Source organism: Patella vulgata, chromosome 6, assembly GCF_932274485.2.
Source record: "Patella vulgata chromosome 6, xgPatVulg1.2, whole genome shotgun sequence".
NCBI classification, from domain to species: domain Eukaryota; kingdom Metazoa; phylum Mollusca; class Gastropoda; family Patellidae; genus Patella; species Patella vulgata.
The window spans coordinates 38302760-38324700 of record NC_065884.2 but is presented as its reverse complement, the minus strand read 5'-3'; the positions used below and the strand labels follow the sequence as shown (position 1 = coordinate 38324700).

Sequence of the window (21941 nt, the reverse complement as noted above, 5' to 3'; positions counted from 1 at the left end):
TTTAGCAAATCTCGACTGTCACCGGCTTTTTCATCCCATCCTGATTTTATATCAGGCTGTTTCATCCCCCTTGTTTACCTGAGTTGTACTTATCGTTAAATAAACTGTTAAACACTTACTTATTGTTAAATAAACAATAATGTATGGAATAAATAAGTTTTACTCGTCAATTTGTGTTGATTACCGATCACGGCCGATATTAGTTCACCGCTGTATATTCGTATTGTAAGTCAATTTCCGTTATGATTTTAGATTAGTTCACCGATGGTTTTGTAATAAAGTATACTCGTATTGTTTGTTAGTTTATGATGTTTAATATCATTTATCTTCTTTATAAAAAGGTGTTTTATAATTACATGTTGACAGCTGAATCACTCGCCAAAAATGGACTCTACGTATTACCAAATAATCAACTAAATTGCGCAGGAGCCCCTTTTAAATAAGACAAATTAGATTGATATTATTTCGAAACCATAATTAATTTTAAAACTGATCGTTGATTTAATTTCCGTACACGGAATGAAACTAAACATCTCCAAATATAAGAAATCCGAATAAGAATTCATTTAGAATACCAAAATGCGAATCGTAACACATTGAGGTCTAAACTGTGTGATAAGTTATAAAATAAATCGCAAATCAATGGAACCTGTTGTAAGGTGGACACTGCATGCTTTCTTTTAACGTTGGGTTATTTGAGACGCCAGGTTGTCTGAACATCTAAAGATAACACGTGTCGAAATAGTAGCTACAGTGGCTACGTGCAATTTTATCCTTTGATCTGTTCTATCACTGGCAATCCTGTTATAGTGAAACCAACATGCATGCAAATGACTATACAGTGTATTACAAGTTGAATGTTTTGCTATGAGCATCGCTCGATTGTAAGCAATATAATTTTAGTGAAATTGGTGTCGAGAATTGGTGTCGATTCGGAAAATAAACTAGAGCGTATACAAAGAAAGAAGTTGGACACTATTCATATTAAAATTGCATTGACATCGCATAAATAAATATTCGGAAATTGGCATGTTGTTATTTGTATTAAAACGATATGGGTGGGAGGGGGTACACTGTGAAGGTCACAAAAGTGACAGCGCCATGTATTTGTTATGTTACAAATTATGTATACATATAATACTGTACATTTACCAGCATTCAACCAAGGAATATTCTTACAGGATTTTGCGAAGCCGTAGAAAAATCTCCGCCGTGCTGTGACAATACACATCTACTTTATATCGCCCAATTCATTTCGGTGGAAGCGGATATTGAATAAAGCCATTTCACACACACAGACGTGTACATTACATGCACATGTCATATATTTATACAATGGCCGCGAATGTGTTAATTCTCTCCTTCACCCCGTTATAATTTACTTATTCTGAGTATACTTTCTGAATGATTCCATTTATTTGCACGTCAATTTCCCGATTTCCTACTGCATATATATGTACGCTTTGTAACTGCAATCTATAAGCTTATACATATATGTTTACGTTTAAAATCTAGAAGCTCGAAAGTTATACTAGACTGAATACACGCAAGTTCCGTGATTGAACCTGCATCGATATTGCATAATATCGGACCCATATTATCTTTGCTACTCGGACCAACCCAAAGGACCCCTCGGACCAATAAAATTATATACTGAGCGCCATGGAAAACGCATCACTTTTTTCCCCAAATATTTTATTACTAGGTAGTTTTGTATCTATAATATTATGCAATACTATGAACTATTGTTTCACATAATGCTCCCAAACGCAAAAAATATCGGTCTGTGTGCACAAAAAAAAATTGCACGAGATGCACATGAAAAACCCAATATTCACAAGACTTACTGAAAATCAACGGAATGAAGCCATGGGAATGTCCAGGGCTGGCATGTCTACACGTGCTATTGCCAGACACTTCAATTGTCATCAGTCCACTATTGTAAGGTTGGTGGAACGTGTTCGAGTTACTGGATCAACACGTGACCGTCAACGTCCAGGTCCACAACGCGTTACAACCCAGACTCAAGACCGCTACATCCGGGTCACTCATCTGCGTGACAGATTCTGCCCAGCGACTCGAACAGGTGCAGCAGTCGTCGGAAGACAAGTACCAGTAAGTGCCAACACCGTAAGACGTCGTCTAAGAGAAGTAGGACTCCGTGCACGACGACCTTATGTTGGAGCTATACTCAGGGATCATCACTGTCAGCGGCGTTTGATATGTGCTCAAGGACACCAGACATGGAGAAGAGTAGACTGGCAAAGTGTGCTCTTCAGTGATGAGAGTCGCTTTCATCTTTATCACGCTGATGGCCGTCAACGTGTGTGGAGACGTCTTGCAGACTGCTGCGTCTTCGAAACGAATCGATGGGGTGGGGGAAGTGTAATGGTGTGGGGAGGCTTCACATTTCATCACCGGACCGCCCTACACATTTGCAGGGGTCGCGTTAATGCTGTAGCCTACCGTGATGATGTCTTGCAACCAATTGTTGTTGCGATGTTTCGAGCGCACCCACAACTTCAGCACTTCCAAAAGGATAATGCACGTCCACATACCGCCCGTTTTAGTCTGGACTACCTGGCTGCTAACAACATCAATGTCTTGGACTGACCAGCCATGTCTTTGGACATGGCACCGATAGAACATGTCTGGGATGAGATTGGACGCCGTCTGTATCGGAGACCACAGATGCACACCATTGCTGTTTTAGAAGCTGCTCTTGTCCAAGAATGGAACAATTTGCCCCAGGCCTTCTTTCAAACATTGATTAATTCAATGCGACGTCGCTGCACAGCGTGCGTAAGAGCCCGCGGAGGACACACGCGCTACTGACATCTGTGTCGTACTTTTGGTTTTGACCCCTCTGACTTTGTACCGTTGATTACAGATTAAACATCCATAAGTGTACAAATGTGTTGTTATTGATGTGTTCCCATTTGAATATTGTTCACAATAAGAAGCAAAATAAATAAGATATGTTTACAGGATCATTTTGATCCGAGGAGTCTTTTTGTTTCGTCTGAGTGGTCTATCAGTTGGTCCTAGTCGTCGTCATGGATTCGTACAAAAGAATGGAATCATTCAGAAAGTGTACTCAAAATACGTAAATTATAACAGAGTGAAGGAGAGAATTAACACACTCGTGGCCATTGTATAAATATATGACATGCGCATGTAATGTACACGTCTGTGTGTATAAAATGGCTTTATTCAATATCAGCTTCCATCGAAATGAATTGGGGAACAGTAGATGTATATTGTCACAGCGGCGATTTTTCTACGGCTGCGCAAAATCCTGTAAGAATATTCCTTTGTTGAATGCATGTAAATATACAGTATTATATGTATACACAATTTGTAAAATAACAAATACATGACGCTGTCACTTTTGTGACCTTCACAGTGTACGCCTCCCACCAAAATCGTTTTAATGCGTCACAATACATTATTATATAATATGATATACCGGTGACAGTCAAGATTTGCTAAATACTTTTCGCCAAGTAACACAGCGTAAGAATATAGTTCCAATCTTTTGGCACGTTTCCGACCAAGTGAATTACCGTTAAGCACACCGCGGAGTGATTTATGGTGCTGTGCTTTAGATTAACTGAAGCTGCGAGTAATTGAGTAATGTGAAAAAGATCATCGTATATAATTTAAAGTTTGGATTTGATAGCAGACAATAATTGATGGATTACATCTAAGTTATAGACGAAGATGAAATGATACGTTTGTTCATACAGTGTAGTTTACATACATAATGCATGTACAGTGCGTTAGAGAAAAATTCTAACCGATACAGAATGCCGGTAAACGTTTTCCAGGGAATACCTAACTCATTTTGTTGTTTTTCCAAACGGCCTGTACATTATGCATGTACACGTTTTCACGGCAGCATTACTATATTACAACTCCTTCAATTTATTATAGACAATATTAGTTCGACCCTAGCTTAAGGTAGGCTCGCAAATTCCTGGCGGGAATCATGGCAAAACACGATGTATTCTTACCGAAACACAGTGTATGCTTAGCGACACACGGTGAATTCCTAGCGAAACACGGTGGATTCCAAGCGAATCAAGCGAAGTTTCATCGCGGAATCTAAGAGAATTCAGAGTGGTTTTTTTTCACTGCGTCGCCGTGGTTTCGGTCCAAAACATTTGGGAGGAACTGTACGTGGAGTTCCTGATGCCATTTGGTGAGTGATTAAACTGTCAATGCAATTATAAAATACTTTTATTATAAAGAAGATAAACAATGTTAGACATTATAACCTAATCGTATCACAAACGTTTATCCATCGAATAATTTATATTCAGATTTCATATCAAGTCAATTAAATGTTGTTTAAACGCAAATCAACAAATAATACGAGGCTACTTGATTACAAAAACACCGGTGAGCAATAATTATTGCGTAAATAATAATTTTAAACAACTGATGAGTAAAACTTAATTATTTTATACAATTTATGTGTGTGTACGATTCTACCACTAGTTTGTTCGTGGAGTATTACGCACACGTTCCACCTAGAATGATGTCTTTGATCTGGCTGGTGTAAAAAAGATAATTACCTAATCAGCATTCTTAATCCCACTAACACCTACTGCTAACACCGAGGTGTAAATAAATTTATGACCCTATGTCTGTACAACTTTAGTCAGATGGATCAATTAATGACAGATATTAACGACACTACACTTGCCATATTATTATCAATACACAGAGATAGTTAGATGACCCTTCTCAATCTGTTATTCCATTTACGGTAGATGGTTACCAACAAAATTTATTTGTACTGTTGATTCTAATGTATATTGAAATATTTTTCCGTATTTCATTTTACGGTCTATTTCAGAGTAATGAAGTCAAATCCGCATGCAGAAAGAAAGGCGCTGTACGATGACAACGGATCGGCATTTACAAATCGCGTTTCAATCATGTTTGACTTTTATGATACATTTTGCATGACCACATCATAAAGATTCATTGGAAATCAATATACTTGTTCGTCTCAAGACCTTAAACACTGTGTATCAATTTAAAGTCAATCGGATATAACTTTAGCCTCTAGAGCGTCCACAAGATTTTTCAAAGTGATCAAGGGCCATAACTCTGGCAGTAATTATCGGAAATCGCTGAAAATCAATAGGATTCTTCATCTCATGCCCTTAAAGACTGTGTATCAATTTAATGTCAATTGAATATTAACTTTAGCCTCTATAGAGCGTCCACAAGATTTTTAAAAGTGATCAAGGGCCATAACTCTGGCAGTAATAATCGGAAATCGCTGAAATTCAATAGGCTTCTTCGTCACATAATCTTAAACACTGTGTATAAATATCAAACGGATATTAACTTTAGTCTCCAGAGCGTCCACAAGATTTTTTAAGTGATCAAGGGCCATAACTCTGACAGTAATTATCAGAAATCCCTGAAAATCAATATGCTTCTTCGTCTCATGACCTTAAACACTGTGTATAAATTTAAATTCAATCGTATATGAACTTTGACCTCTAGAGCGTCCACAAGATTTTTTTGAAGTGATCAAGGGCCATAACTCTGGCAGTAATTGTTGACGCCGGACCGACGTGGGCGACAACAATATACGATTAACAAGACTGAAACTTATATGGTCCTTTTAAGTTCGCTCAATACATTTGGGAAAGGTTTCTTTGCATTAAAATAGTAACACTACTGTGTCTGTAAAAGCCGTAATGCCATTGGCTATTCCTTTTTAATCACCCAATCACAGTTAATATTACATAACTCCATGGCAATCATGAATCAGCTGTAGGTAGTCAAATTGGCGATTTACGATATTAAAATGGAAGTTGTGATTAAAATTTAATTTTGTTGATGTTTTGGGGTACATGGCGGTAAAAAACGTTAAAATTGTAAACGTATACGTATATATGTCCTTGCTTGACCATTAATTACCTTGAAATTTGAATGCCAATCACAACCACGTGGCGAACAGGCGGCATACATCAATTATATTTATATATATAAAGCCTATCATTTGATGTTTCGTTTTGTCTTAATTAAAATAAAATATATTAGAAAATTCTTTCTGAAGAATATTAAATATTTTGATTGTTGAATTCCGTTCGCCGTGGTTCATTTGGAATGTAAAATATACACGCATGCCAGATTGGATACGTATTATTTCAAATTATATTATCACAATGGGTCGGAAACGTGTGGACAACGAACGCGTCGGAATGAAAAATGAAATGAAATGTGGTTTTATGGCACATCAGCTCCAACCGGGCTATATTGCGCCAAACATAATGATTCTTTTGAGACAAGCTAAATCATATCACAAAATTTTATATGCATAAATAAAAACAATATCACAGTTTTATCAAATTTAAAAATAAAAACAACCTTTTATGCATATAAACAATAAAAAATAGAAAATATTACATATATATATATTATATACAAATTAAAATTTATAATAAAAACCTGTCTCTTTTAAAAAGTTTAGCATTTCGCAATATAGCCCAGGCTGAGCAAACAAGTGATGTAGTGACTGGCAACGATAATATCGTGATCTTGTATTCTTGAGATGATTGCACTCAATCAAAATGTGCTTCACTGTCAAAGGAACATGACAATGTTCACATTCTGGTTGAGGCTCTCAGTTTAAGATGAAAATATGTGTTAAAAAGGTATGACCTATGCGAGAGCGACACAAAACAACCTCATCTCTCCTGTTGGTTCTATAGGAGCTTGGCCAGTCTCCTAAGAGATGCTTAATGTGACGAAGTTTGTTTGTGCCTGCAAGATCCCAAGACCGTTGCCAGCGGCCATAAATAAATGTATTTATGATGGATTTAAAAATCCTTAAAAGGTATATAAAATTCAGATACGGGAAGATCTAAAGCAGACTTGGCAGCCGAATCTGCTTGATCGTTCCCTTTGATATCCATATGACTGGGGAGCCAGCAAAGGACAATGTCCTTGCTGGTACACTCGAATGATAGTAGCAGACGATAAATGTCTGCCACTAATGGGTGATCAAGCTGTTTGTTGTTTATTCCTTGTAGGGAGGACAGAGAATCAGTAAATATTATATATTTAAATATAGATGATGATTGAATGAACTCCAAGGCCTGTAGAATGGCCTGGAGTTCAGCTGTAAAGATGGAAGAAGCAGGTGGAAGGCGGACAGAAATGGTCTCAGATGGTGTCACAGTAGCCGAAGCTACCCGATCATCATCTTTCGAACCATCTGTATATATTGGAGCATAATCACCATATTTAGACCTTAGCTCTCGAAAGAGAGACTGAAACACCGTCGAGCTAGTATCTCTCTTTTTATGTCGGAAAGATCGAAATCGATCTTTGGGGGAGATACAGCCCACGGTGGAGTCTCAAAGAGAGGGGTATTCGCAATACTGTCAAGACTGATACCAGCCTCAGACAAAAGGGGTTGAATACGAATACCGAAAGATGGAATGACGTTAGTCTTAACAAGATACAAATGTTCATGAAGAGGTCTAAATATGGTGTTAAATGAAATATGGTTTGAAAGTGATGCAATTTTCGTAGCATACTGCAGGGCCAGTTTATCACGTCTGTTGTGCAGTGAGGGCTCATGCGCCTCGACGTATAAACTGTCCACTGGATATGTACGAAATGCTCCTAAACTGATTCTAAGTCCCTGGTTGTGTATGGTGTCGAGCTCTTTGAGATAAGACTCGCGGGCAGACCCATACACAAAACACCCATAATCGAGTTTTGATCTTATAAGTGCTCGATATAATCGGAGCAAGACCTTACGATCTGCTCCCCAGTCAGTATTTGATAAGACTCTCAATATGTTGAGGGCTTTCAGACATTTCTTTTTTAGGTTGTTAATGTGGGGGATAAATGATAATTTCTTATCAAATATCAGATCCAGAAATTTGGTTTCATCCACAACTGTAAGGCGGTTGCCATCCAAAAAAAGTTCTGGATCTGGATGTAAACCTCGTTTCTGACAGAAATGCATGCAGACAGTCTTGGATTTCGAAAAACGAAATCCATTTTCGGTTGCCCATTGTTGAAGTGAATTCAAACAAAGCTGCAACTTACGTTCGATTATCCGCATGTCTGTAGAACCATAGCACATCTGAAAGTCATCAACATAGAGAGCCCCGTTTGTACCTGGTTTAAGGCACGCTGGGATAGTATTAATTTTTATTGCAAATAATGTTGGCGATAAAATACTTCCCTGGGGAACCCCCATTTCCTGAGGAAATGGGTCAGAGAAGATTGATCCCAGTCGTACCTTAAATGACCTATCTTCCAGGAAATTTTTAATAAAGATAGGTAAGCGAGGTTATGGAGGTCGCGCATAATACCATGTTTCCATGTAGTATCATATGCTTTCTCCAGATCAAAAAATATTGCAACTAAATGTTGCTTCTGGATGAAAGCGTCCCTGACGAACGTTTCAAATCGAACGAGATGATCAAGAGTGCTCCTTTGGGACCGAAATCCACATTGGAGGTCAGTAATAAGATTGTTGGACTCAAGGTACCAAACAAGGCTTCGATTGATCAATCTCTCCATGGTTTTGCAAATACAGCTAGTTAAAGCGATCGGACGATAGTTGGTAGGATTCGTATGATCTTTACCCGGTTTAGGGATAGGAATTATTGTGGCTTTATGCCACGAAGGAGGGAAATTCCCATCAACCCAAATCCGGTTAAAAAGATCCAGTAAAATAAGAAGTGTTGGAAAAGGTAGATGTTTTAAAATTTGATAGTGTATCTCATCTGGACCAGTTGCAGAGCTCGCTTTAACGAATCACGGAGCTCTGCAATGGAAAAATGATCATTATAGCATTCATCATTACGGGACTTGAAATTAAGTTGCCTTTTCTCCTGTTGATTCTTAATGCCCCGAAAGGCATCAGAGGAGAAATTGGATGATGAATTGAATGAAAATGTACTGGCCAGAGAATTGGCAATATCAGGAAATGTTGTTAAGGTGGTATTATCAACATTGAGATGGTTAACTGATAATGCACTACTTTTACCTTTAATCCTACGAATCCTATCCCATACCGATTTGGAAGTGGTACGGGAATTTATCCTAGAGACGTAACCTTGCCATGAAGACTTCTTTGCTTGGCGTATGGTTCTACGGGCCTTCGCCCGTACCATCTGGTATGCCGCAATATTCTCCATGGAAGGGTGGTTCTTTAATCGTCTGAGGATGCGATCACGCTCTTTAAGAGCAGATTTGCAATCATCGTTATACCATGGTTTATTGAAACGTTTTGGTGTAGTCGTGGTTTTTGGAATCGCCTGCTCAGCTACATCTTGAAGAATTGAAGTGAATAAGGCCATGGGCTCATCTGCATCTTCTAACTCCTTTGTATCAAAAGAGAAGAGACACAAAGATTCAAATAGAGCCCAATCAGCCTTATGCAACTTCCACCTCTGGGGTCTTTTGACCGGAGAGGGACCATTATTATCAATCAAGATAGGAAAGTGGTCACTACCACAGAGATCTTCATTTACCCTCCATGTAAAATCCTGAAACAGGACCGGAGAGCAAATGGTGAGATCTAGGGAAGAAAAGGAAGCTAAAGGATTATGCTTTTGAATTAAAAGTTGGATTTCATTAAAATTTGGTTTTAAACCACGACAATTCCATTGAATAATGGAATTTACCATTGTCAGGGATAATTAATTTTTGGCGGCTTACCGACGGAGTCCATATGGACGTCCGCTACGGTAATACCGTCCATCGGATCAGCATCCCCATATCTATTGTGGAGAGAAATAGCGTCATTGCTACCCTTTTTCTCCCTCCCTCTTAACTTCGCCAATCTGTTCTTTTCTTTTTTAGAATCGTTCTCTTTTGATGAAGGTGAGGGGCTCGACTTTCGTCTGTCCTTTCCTCCATCAGATGTCTGGGAAGATGGCAAAGAGCTTGTTCTACGTCCGCTCTTCCCTGTGGGAATAAAAGACTTCTCATTTGCAGAAGAAGTCCCTGAAGATGTTGCAGATGAAGAGGGGGGAGACGAATTGCTCACTTCATTTATTGTGATAATCGAGCTCTCAGATGTCTGAGAAGAGCTCGAGATCCCATTATTTATTTGCTGATCCTTTAATATTTTTGGGTGTTTCTCTTTTTTAGGCCAGGTATAATCTGTCTGAACGGATATACTTTTGGTGGATACTTTTACAACACTAGAAAACGACTTGCCGCCCTGCGGGGTCGAAAACAGTGATGTAAGTTCCACTTGCTTTCTTGCATCAAAATAAGACATTTCCGTTCAGATATAACCTGTTGGATCCGTTTCTCTTTTTGCCATATTGTGCACTCACGAGAATATGCGAAGTGCTTGTCTTTGCAATCAACACAGGAAAAGTCTGCAGAACAGGTAGCACTATCGTGACCAGAAATGCCACATCTAGCGCAGGTAGTTTTACCTTTGCAGACATTTTTGGCAATTAAAGCATCTGAGTGGATTCGAGATATACGGATCAACAGGTATATTCAAATAACCTGCCTTGATAGATTTCGGCAAATCGGGACGGTTAAAAGTGAGAATGTAAGTACTGGTCTGGATAACAACATCGTTACGTCTCACACTAATTCTTTTGACGTGTGTGACGCCTTGTGATGATAGGTTCTCCACCATTTCCTCCTCACTGCTGCCTTCTAGGTCCCGGCATCGAATGACACCTCTTGAAGAATTTAATGATTTATGTGGCGATACTCTGACGGCAATGTTAGCCAAGCATTCGGATTTTAAGAGTAAATCCGAATGTTTTTCTTTCGCACATTCCACCAAAAGTGTTCCATTTTTCAATTTCTTAACTGATTTCGGCTCACCAGCCAAGCCAGTGATACCTTTAGAAATTGCAAACGGTGATATTTGGGATAAATCAACTTCAGAGGTGCTCTCTATCAAGAGAAACCTCGGCCATGTTCTTATATTTTTAGATGAGCTACATGGAGCAGCGTCATCATCTATCGATCTTTGTCTTTTTAACGATCTTTCATTGATTGATGTGGGGGTGGCTTGGGGATCCATGAAAATAATACTAAAAATTCACCCTTCGTCTTCCCCCAAGTTACTTTCCTGCCTACGATGGGGGGGGACTAGCACAAATACCCAGCGCGTGGCCCCAGGGATAGACGAAGGGTATACTAACTCAAGCCAGAAATATGCAAAATATATATCTAACTTGATTGACCCGAGCCGTTGTTCTCCGATAAGGTGACTAGGACACAAAGGTTATTTTGCTGAGTATAAAACGAAGCAAGAAAGAGGTAATATGTCACCTTATGGAGAACAAAACGACCACTGCCGATTGATCAGAGTGGGTCACTCTGACCTCCCGTCTAGGTGAACCATGGGCCAAAGCAATGTGTTGCAGCGAAAGGACTCGCAAGCCAAATCCCCACTCAATTACCAGGATTCCACACTCCACCGACATGGGTCGCAACGCACGGCAAACACGTTGCCCCAATACAGGGATCCTTTTAGTCGCCTTTTACGACACGCAGGACATACGAAGGGTATATTCTTATCACCCCCTACACCCCAGGGGGGACGCGTCGGAATAGCGAAGATTCTCGAGTGAGAAAACGGTCGCCATTTGTTTCATTACTTCCGCAAAAATGTGCTAAAGTGAACGCAGAGTCTGATGGTAAGCATCTCTTACAAATGAAATTGAAATACAATAAGTTTATTAATTATTAATTTTTTTTTTTTTTATTAAAAACGAAAATCAGTGGTGACAACTGAAATGACCAAGTCACAAGTAAAAAATATTTCTACTTGTCACCTGAGACAAGTAAAATTTTACAAACATTTCAACCCCTGCTTCAGCGTCCGATCATGTTTTTGTTTACATTGGGAATGTGCGCAGAAAGAGATTAGCAATTCCTCCTGGCAAGATGGCTGCCCGCTACCTGTATTGAAATCTGAATAGCGCAGTGACGTAGGAACCCGTCTGACGTCATTTAGAGCAGGTTATCCAGTCTACAGTATTGTTATCTCCAATTTATCGATTTATTAATGAAATTAGTTGTGATACTTTTATCCAAATGAAGTATTTTCACCAAAATATAATGAATCACACTTCACAAGTTTGAAAGCAATTTTTGGCTAATGAATAAAATAATTCTATCGCTTTTACCCCAATTTGAATCGCTTTTTGCGATGCGATACCACTTAAATTGAACCCTGGCTACACGTGACGTATCGAAAAGTTTTCACGGCCATCTTATGTGCACTTTAAATTCAACTATATTCTTATTTGCGTTTCTACAGTCAACATTTTTGGAGTTATTGGGTGTTGTTTTGGAGTTATTGGGTAATTCAATGTGCCCTACTTTATCATAATCATGATACATATATTTGAAATCAATTCTGGTAGTCTTTCAAATAAATACATTGTACACCTACAGCACCTTCATCAGGTCTGTGGAGAGATCAAAATAGTCATCCGTTATATTATAATGTATTATGCATTTAAAATAAATTAGTTTTATGGGAGGAATTACTGTGATTAGTCGGGCCCGACTACTAGCCCTGGACTAGTGGATTCAAAATTTTTTTACCCGTCCCAAAGTATTGACCAATCATATTGTTTATCGTTCTGATTACCCTGAGCAGAAAATGCTCATTATCGAACTTAGTAAAGGTATTGATGTAACGAAACTATACACCAAGTTTCATCACTCTCCAGAAGTTAGAATCAAAGTTCCAAAGTCTCAATCAATCAAATTGCTTATTTCTGCTCAGCTTAAGCAGAAAATGCTCATCATCGAACTCCATCAAAGCATTCACCTAATAAACACCTACACCAAGATTGAACATTCTAGCTCAATTAGGAGAGTTATTGTGTCCCAAAAAACGTGACGAGCAAGGAGGGAGAGAGGAATGCGGTTTAACGTCCATTCGACACAGACTAGATATTTCGGGACTAACATATGGTTTAATTTTATTTCAATAATTTGCTTTAAAAAGGAGTGGGAGGAAACCGGAGGACCCGGAGAAAACCCACGAGGCTGGACAGGCACCCCTACTCCTTGTCACGTAGGACCGGGGATTCGAAACTATGCTAGTTGACTCAATGACAGGCCTTATGATACAGCGCGCACGTGCTAACCATTCGGCCATCCAACCAGAGGTCGCAGTGGATCAATTTCGAGTTGCGTAAAAATGCGCAGACATTCCAAAATTTTGCATTTTTGCCCCTCTACATCTGCGTTACTTATAGCCTCTCAAAATACATAATATAGAAGCATGTAAAGTCGTTTTGTGAACAACCCTATTTTAAGCGTCCTTATTTCATTGATAGGCCTACGGTATTTAGTCTAATGACGACTGGAGGTTAACGGCATGTCTATGGTTGACGGCACAGTCATTTGAATCTTTCACTTCGACAGGTCATAAAGAGAAAACTATCGCTATGAAAGTCAACATTTGATTGGCCGAATGTAAACAGTATCTCGTGTTCTAGCCAATCCCAAGTATGAAATGCGCTTTATTGCTTCCAATAGGATAGCTACGTAGGCTTACTGCCATGAACTTATGAATGAAATAAGAGGAAATATAAAAAAAACTACGGAGACTACGTGTAGTAGGTGTGTGTAATTACCGGGTGAAGCACATAAATTGTACAAACTACAACATAGAATAATCTAATTATTGTCACGTAGGGGAAATTTTCTGCATGTAAATTACGCAGCATCCCTCAATATTTGCGTTTATTTTTTAAAAAATGTGTGAAATACGCAGATTTTTGCGTGACTGCGACCTCTGCATCCATCAAACTTAGTCAAGGTAATGATATAAATATAATGAAACTATATTCAGAGTTTCATTGCTCTCACCTTATTATAACCAAAGTTATCGTGTCCCAATTATCGTGCCCCAAAGCATCAATCAGATTGCTTATCTCTGCTTACTGTAAGCAGACAATGTTCATCATCGAACTCCATCAAGGCATTCATTCACCTAATGAAGGCCTACACCAAGTTTGAACATTCTAACTCAATTAGAAGGAGACTTATTGTGTTCCAAAGTCTCGACCAATCAAATTGCCTATCGCTCTGCCTACCCTGAGCAGAAAATGCTCATTATCGAACTTAGTCAAGGTATAGATGTAATGAAACGATACACCAAGTTTCATCACTCTCACTTTATTAGAACTAAAGTTATCGTGCCCAAAGCATCAACCAATCAAATTCCTTATATCTGTGGTTACCCTAAGCAGAAAATGCTCGTCTTCGAACTCCATCAAGGCATCGACCTAATAAACATCTACACCAAGTTTGAACATTCTAGCCCATTTAGAAAGAGAGTTATTGTGTCCCAAAAAGTGTGACATTGACAGACCGACGAACCCCTTTTAAAGGAACCAAATCGCTAATATTTTGGATCTAGAAATTGACACAAATGGGTCGCAACGTATATAATAATGTAATGTGAATATATATAAACTGATTTACATTCAATTGTTTCTGTTTTTTACTGCAATTTCTAATCAGTTATGTTCGGCGAAATACGCCAGAAGTCTCAATCCAATGGCAATCTCTAGCGTCTGGTTATTCCACTTTATACCAATAGTATTTATTGCGCATGCTCTCCAGATAAGAATATGACGTCACCGTTTGACATTACTTGTAGAACATATCTAGCCTCTTTCTACGAGTCCCTTGTTAAAAATGGTGCTGAAATACACCATGGTACACAATTCGTGTACCAACGGTAAAATGTTTATTTTGTCCTAATTATGAAGCCCATCTTTTCCCCAAAAGATCACAACATCAATGTTGATTTAAATTGACAAATAATTCGTGTTTTCAATATCGATGATTTTGGATTATATTGAGTTAGAGACTTAGCTACTTTAAGTCCCCTGCTTTCTTCGAAAGGCGGGGGGGCAATAAAAATTGTTTGTATAATGTAGTCTGTTTTAACTCCATGCAAAAGACTGGATGGTATTTATAAATTAATAACAGTATTGCCATTTAAAGATACATTAGTTAAAAGAGTTTAATAGAGAGTTGGCCATTCTTGATATAATAATTCAAAAATAGATGATAACAAGCGGTTGCCATGCAAGATACGCCCACATTTTGCAAGAGATGGACAGACAACAAGCTCAAAAAAAGAAGTGATTTTTTCGTACAATCAAGGGCCATAATTCAGGAAGTTATGATCCAATATGTGCGAATATCGAAAGGAAACAAGATCTTTGGGTTATAAATATGTATTCCAAGTTTCAACAAAATCGGATAAAAATTGTGACCTCTATAGGGTCCACAACCTTGATATACCATATTCTTATGCTATTTGAGAACGAACGGCAGCCATTTTGTCTGTCAATTTTGGGCCGATTTTCACAAAATTCGAACTCAGTCGACCCTAGGGTGTAACGGTGATATAATAATACATTTTTTTTATATCGGATAAAAATTATGACCTCTATAGGGTCCACAAGCTAAAAACGCGATTTTTCATACAATCAGGGGCCATAATTCAGGAAGTTACGGGGCCGATATGCGCGAATATCGAAAGGATCCAAGATCTTTGGGTTATAAACTTACATTTCAAGTTTCAACAAAATCGGATAAAAATTGTGACCTGTTTAGGGTCCACAACCTTGATATACCATATTGTTACGCTATTTGAGAACGAACGGCGGCCATTTTGTCTGTCAATTTTGGGCCGATTTTCACGAAATTCGAACTCAGTCGTCCTTAGGGTGTAACGGTGATATAATAATACGTTTTTTTTAAATCGGATAAAAATTATGACTTCTATAGGGTCCACAAGCTAAAAACGCGATTTTTCGTACAAACAGGGGCCATAATTCAGGAAGTTACAGTCCGATATGCGCGAATATCGAAAGGAACTGAGATCTTTGGGTTATAAACTTACATTTCAAGTTTCAACAAAATCGGATAAAAATTGTGACCTCTATAGGGTCCACAAGCTAAAAACGTGATTTTTCGTACAAACAGGGGCCATAATCCATGAAGTTTCGATCCGATACATGCCAATATCGAAAGCAGCCGAGATTTTTTTGGGATATAGCTATATTTTAAGTTTCGTCAAAATCGGACAAGAATTGTGACCTGTAGAGAGTCCACAAACAAATTGTGGACGGACGGACAGGGGCGACGACAATATACGTCCACATGAAAATGTGGGCGTATAAAAAAAGGAAAATATTGAAAATTTCATTCAAATTACTTCATTCTCAGCCAAGTTATCATTGTTTGTAGTTTTGACAAGATGTGTGCACAGTGGTGACCAGGGCACTGGTATAATCAGGACTTAGCCTCGATTTCCCATTTTTAAATTAAATTTTTAAATGGCAAACCATTTTAATAGTAAGTGCATCTAGTTAAAATCTTGAGTATCTGATGCCATCGAGAGTCGATTATGGTCTTGTTTTGTTAATAAATGTCTAATTAATAGTTTATATAACATTTCAGGCCTAAAGAAAGACCTGCAATAGGCAGATTTAGCTCTTGCATGGTGTACGTTTAAATAATATCTTTTAAAAATATACACATTGTAAACCAACAGTCCACGGAAATATGATTGCATCATCATTGACCTAAATAACAGATAGAAACAAAAAGGAGTTGTCTCCCTTTACCTTTCAACCTAATATATTTATCATTCTTCCTATTAAATAAGCTTATATTTGTAAAGACACAATTTTTCTACTGATAAGAATCTTAGTAGAAAAGGTCTTACATTTGAGTATGATAAAACTACCAAGAATATTAGTTATTACTTTTATGCGTACAGTATCATCCCATGTTCTGCCCCTGTTGGCATATTCTTACAATCAATTTTTATCTGAACTTAGGCCTACTAATCTAAACAGTCCTTGTATGGGTTTTTTTTTTCATTAAAGTATTGAATAAAACCCTATTTTATATCCTAGCAAGGAAAAAGATTTCAGGTTAACTTTAGAGTTGCCACAGTTGCAAAAGTCACATTAATTTTTGTAAGGTAAAAGCTTACCAAGTACTAGTAGGTAGAATGTAAAAAATATATGTAACAGTGCTAGTGAAACATAAATTGTATACTAAATATGGCAATTAAAATTTTCGTGATAGTGGCCTATAAAAAAAAATGATTTGAGATCAGATAGACATAAATTATAAAAAGTAAAATCATTCTATTTCTAAACAATTATATGTCTTTTCTTCAGTTTCAGTGTTGCGCTTTATTTCTTATCTCAATTATTTGTTAGTTGTGACACTGGCATCGTTTTTGGGGGCCTAGCTAGTTTTCTTACATTTATTTAGCTCTAGTTTTATCTTGAGTCAAACATAATTACTTCTGGAGTGCCGTCTGTCAACTCAAATGCTAAAAATTATTTAAAAAAACATTTTGCAGCAATTCACTCAGTCAGCAAGCCTGACAACAAACGAATTCTTTAATTCACATCTCAGAGACAGAATACTGGAGGATTAGGCAGTCAAAAGAGAAAATCTAATGTCAGAAAATAAACTAAACTAGGTAGAGTCAGTACCTAGTAAGTAGAGACTAAAGTCTGTCAATAATCTAATAATGTTTAAATCATTTTCATTAATGGCCCCCTTAGTCTCTAATAACTATGTCCATATAACAGACTGACCTTTGCTAATTTATTACTTAATTTACAAGATACACGAGGCTTTGTTTACATTCCTGAAAACGGATTATGTGTCTAAATATGGAAATCTCGGTTTGCGACGGGCGCCATTTTGCGAGTCTGAAAACAATCACGTGGATACGCGCAGTTTTTCATAAACAACATCGACTAAATAAATATATAAAATTTGACCTTTCGTACTCATAAATGAACATTGATATTAATAAGATAAAATCCATTCAAATACCATCCTCAGGATTTCATACTTCCACTCTATTTCCAATGTGTTTTGGCGCACGAATTGCGTTGTTTGTAATGTTTCAGTCTGGCTCCATCCATGATACGACGGTGATAGGGGGCCATGTGCTCAGATGAACATGTTTTTATCCAAATTCTAAAATACACAAATTTTATATGTGAGTAAAACCGACATACCAAAAGATCAACTTGTGCTTCGTCCCTTGAAGTGTTGTTTGCGTTCATATTTTCCATTTCACCTCCATGGTGTACAGTTGGATATAAATGACTAGTAGGAGCAGCCATTGTATCGGCTGTTATAATAATAATACACTAGCTCTCAATAGCAGTCGACGTGTTTAGTTCTGTACCGTACGAAACCTAGACTTGATTATCTAGTAGACATTTCTCGCAAATTGATACTGGTAAATCTAGTCTACATGGCTCAAATAATTATGTACACACAGAAAATCATGTTTCGGTTACAAAATGCCACCAGGGACTAGCCATCTTCATCTTCATTTTTATACGCCCACATTGAAATGTGGACGTATATTGCCGTCGCCCCCGTCCGTCCGTCCGTCTGTCGGTCCGTCGGGCGTCCACAATTTCTTGTGAAGGCTCTAACGCCAAAAGTTATGATCCGATTGTTTAAAATCGATATGTTGTTCACATTGTTGAGATGAAGAAGCCTATTTAATTTCAATAATTTCCGTGTATTACGTCTAGGGCATGGCCCTTATATCACCTTTTTGAACCTTGTGAACGCTGGAACGCCAAAAGTTATCATCGGATCTTTGTGAAATTTATATGCATTATTTAAATTAGTGAAACGAAGAAGCCTATTGAATTTCAGCAATTTCCGTTTATTATATCTACAGTTATGGCCCTTGTTTCACTTTATTGGACCTCGTGAATGCTCTAACGCCAAAAGTTATCATCCGATCTTTGTGAAATTTATATGCATTATTTAAATTAGTGAAACGAAGAATCCTATTGAATGTCAGTAATTTCCGTTTATTACGTCTGGAGTTATGACCCTTGTTTAACTTTATTGAACCTTGTTGACGCTCGAACGTCAAAAGTTATCATTCGATCTTTCTGAAATTTAGATGCATTATTTAAATTAGTGAAACGAAGAAGCCTATTGAATTTCAGCAATTTCCGTTTATTACGTCTAGAGTTATGGCCCTTGTTTCACTTTATTGAACCTTGTGAACGCTCTAACGTCAAACAAAAGTTATCACTCGATCTTTCTGAAATTTATATGCATTATTTAAAATAGTGGAACCACGAAGCCTATTGAATTTCAACAATTTACAATAATTACTTCTAGAGTTATGGCCCTTGTTTCCTTTTGTTCAACCTTGTTAATGCTCGATTGATGAAAGTTATCATCCAATATGTATGAAATTTATATGCATCATTAAAATTTGTGAAACAGAGGTCTATTGAATTTCAGCAATTTCTAGAGTTATGGCCCTTGTTTTACTTTGTGAACCCTGTGAATGTTTGAATGACAAAAGTGATCATCCTATCTGTATGAAATATATGTGCATTATTTAAATTAGTAAAACAAAAAAGCCTGTCAAATTTCAACAATTTCTGTAAACCACTTCCAAAGTTGAGGCCCTTGTTCCAGTTTGTAAAACCTTGTGAACCCTCTAACGACAAAAATTATAATCTGATCTGTATGAAACTGTGTTGTAAAGGCCCCCAATTGTCGACCGATCTTCAACATTGTCAATTTAAATCAACATTGATGCTGTGATCTTACCCGAAAAAGATGGGCTTATTTAAGACAAAATAAACATTTTACCATAGGTACACAAATCGTGTACCATAATGCGTTTCAGCCCCAGTTCTAGCAAGAGACTCGAGGAACGAGGCTAGACATATTGCACCAAACCAAACGGCGTATGTAGACTGGAATAACCAGGCGCTAGAAATTTGCATTCGATTGGCACTGCTGGCATATTTCGCGGAAAAAACTGATTTGAAATTAGAGTAAAAACGGAAACCATTGAATGTATATCAGTTTATATACATTCATATTACAGTATTATATGAGTTCCGACCCACTTGTGTCATATTCTAGGTCCCAAATGTTAGCGATTTAGCTCCTTTAAGGCATCGCTCAACAGCGGCCTCGCTTCGTACACTTTATCATTTAGCCTCGATCCGGGAGTATGACGTCAACGTAACGGTTAATATGCGCTCATGACGCCATTTAAAATTAAATCAGTCAACGAAATCCCGTTTAAATCCAAGCTGAATCCAAGCCATCCGTGGGTCTACAGAGTTGATTTTGTGCTTGTTGTGTAAATAAAGATCTAATTTATAATTTCTATGACATCTGAAGCCTAAATAAAGACTTGCAATAATCAGATTTAGCTCTTGCATAATATATGTTTAAGTAGGCCTAGATGCCCGATCCATTTTTTCACCTCTTAAGATCCCCCCCCTCCCCCATACCCTCATCAGAGACGAGTTAACTCAACTTCCGAGTACAACATTAATTTTTTCGCTAAAATTTTCACTATTAGTCACGGGTTAGTACGGGTTTTATATAGGCTTAGCTCGGCTCTCGGAGAAGAGAGCGGATTCGGTTGATGACCCTAAAAGCTCCTGACGTCCATTCTGTTTCACCTAATATTATAAATACAATCCGCAGGATTCGTCATACGAGAGGTGATTGATAAGTAGTGAGTCTAACACAGAAAGAATCAAGAAATTCAAATCAAATGCATTTATTTTTCAACATAGTCCTCCTTCAATGTAATACACTTCTGCCATCGGTGTTGCAGAGCCTTTATTCCAGTTCTGTAGAAGTCTTTGTTTTGGGTGTATAGAAAATCATCCACAGCGGCAATAACGTCATCGTAAGACGGGAAATGCCTACCGGAAAGACATTACTTCAGAGCAGGAAACAGATCGAAGTCTGAGGGAGCTAAATCAGGAGAGTAGGGTGGATGCTGAAGAAGTTGAAAACCAGTCATGGATTGCTGACATGGCAACAGCTGATTTGTGCACTGGCGCATTGTCCTCGTCTTTTGGTCTTAATTTCTTGCCTCAGCTGCCTTATAAGTGCTGCATAGTATCTACCGTTAATTGTTTGACCCTTTTGGAGGTAATCCACCATGAGAACACCCTCAGAATCCCAGAATACTGAGGCCATCACCTTTCCTGCCGATGAAACAGTCTTTGCCTTCTTTGGGGTCGGCGACGTCACATGTTTCCACTATTTTGACTGCTCTTTTGTTTCTGGCTGAAAGTGGTGGACCCAAGTTTCATCCATAGTAACAATTTGTTTTAGGAAGCGGTCAGGATCTGTTTCAAATAAGGCTAGATTCTCTTCTGACATGAACGCTTTAGATCAGGCGTCAAAAGCTTTGGCACCCATCGTGCTGAAACCTTTGTCATTTCCAAAGTTTCAGTGATAATAGAATGTTCTAAAAAGTAGTTGTGTTGGATGAAGACGTCTTTAAGGTGTTGTACTTCCAGGTTGTGGGATTCGGGGTCACAAATTCTTTTAGTAAAGGTGGTGATAATGCCTGCTTTTTTATGCATTTGGGTTATTAGATTTGTTGTAGATATATTGGTCAATGTGTGTTGGTTTTATGTACACTGAGGTGGTGACATTGGAGTTTTCTCTTTTTACCATTACATTAAGAAATGGGAGGCTGCTGCTGGTTTCATCTCCACTGTGAACTTCATTCTTGGATGTTGGTTGTTTAAATGATTCAGGGAGGACGACAGTATTATCTTCTTTTTGTAACATGACGAAGGTGTTATCCATCTTTCTGAACCAGAAAACAGGTTGAAAAGGAGCGGTTCGAGTACCTTCTTCTGGTGACATCAAGTAAATTTTGAAAATCAGCGGGGTTAAGGACTTCCCATCGGTAAACAATGGATCTGTCCATAATAGTTTTTCGCCTTGTGAAATATGTGGATTCCAGGCATTGCTTGATCAACGGAATACTGGTATGAACTTGTAGTGGTGTATCCAGTGGTGTAGAAAGTTGTCGAATACGGGTTTCAAGAACTCTGAAATCAAGGCTTCTTCTC

At 38.0% G+C, this 21941-nt stretch overlaps 1 protein-coding gene across 4 annotated transcripts in view; it reads right to left on the bottom strand.

Annotated features, from left to right (window-relative positions):
* LOC126825385 (sodium- and chloride-dependent glycine transporter 1) overlaps positions 1 to 18243 on the bottom strand; it is a 337837-nt gene extending 319594 nt beyond the window's left edge. For all 4 annotated transcript variants that reach the window (XR_007681937.2, XM_050555001.2, XM_050555002.2 and 1 more), the window contains exon 1: positions 18072 to 18243. Coding sequence is in view for 3 of the 4 variants with exons in the window: in XM_050555001.2 (XP_050410958.1) it covers positions 18072 to 18179 (108 nt within the window). In the remaining variant the exon portion in view is untranslated. The remainder of the gene's footprint in view (positions 1 to 18071) is intronic.
* Between the last annotated feature and the right edge of the window lie 3698 nt (positions 18244 to 21941).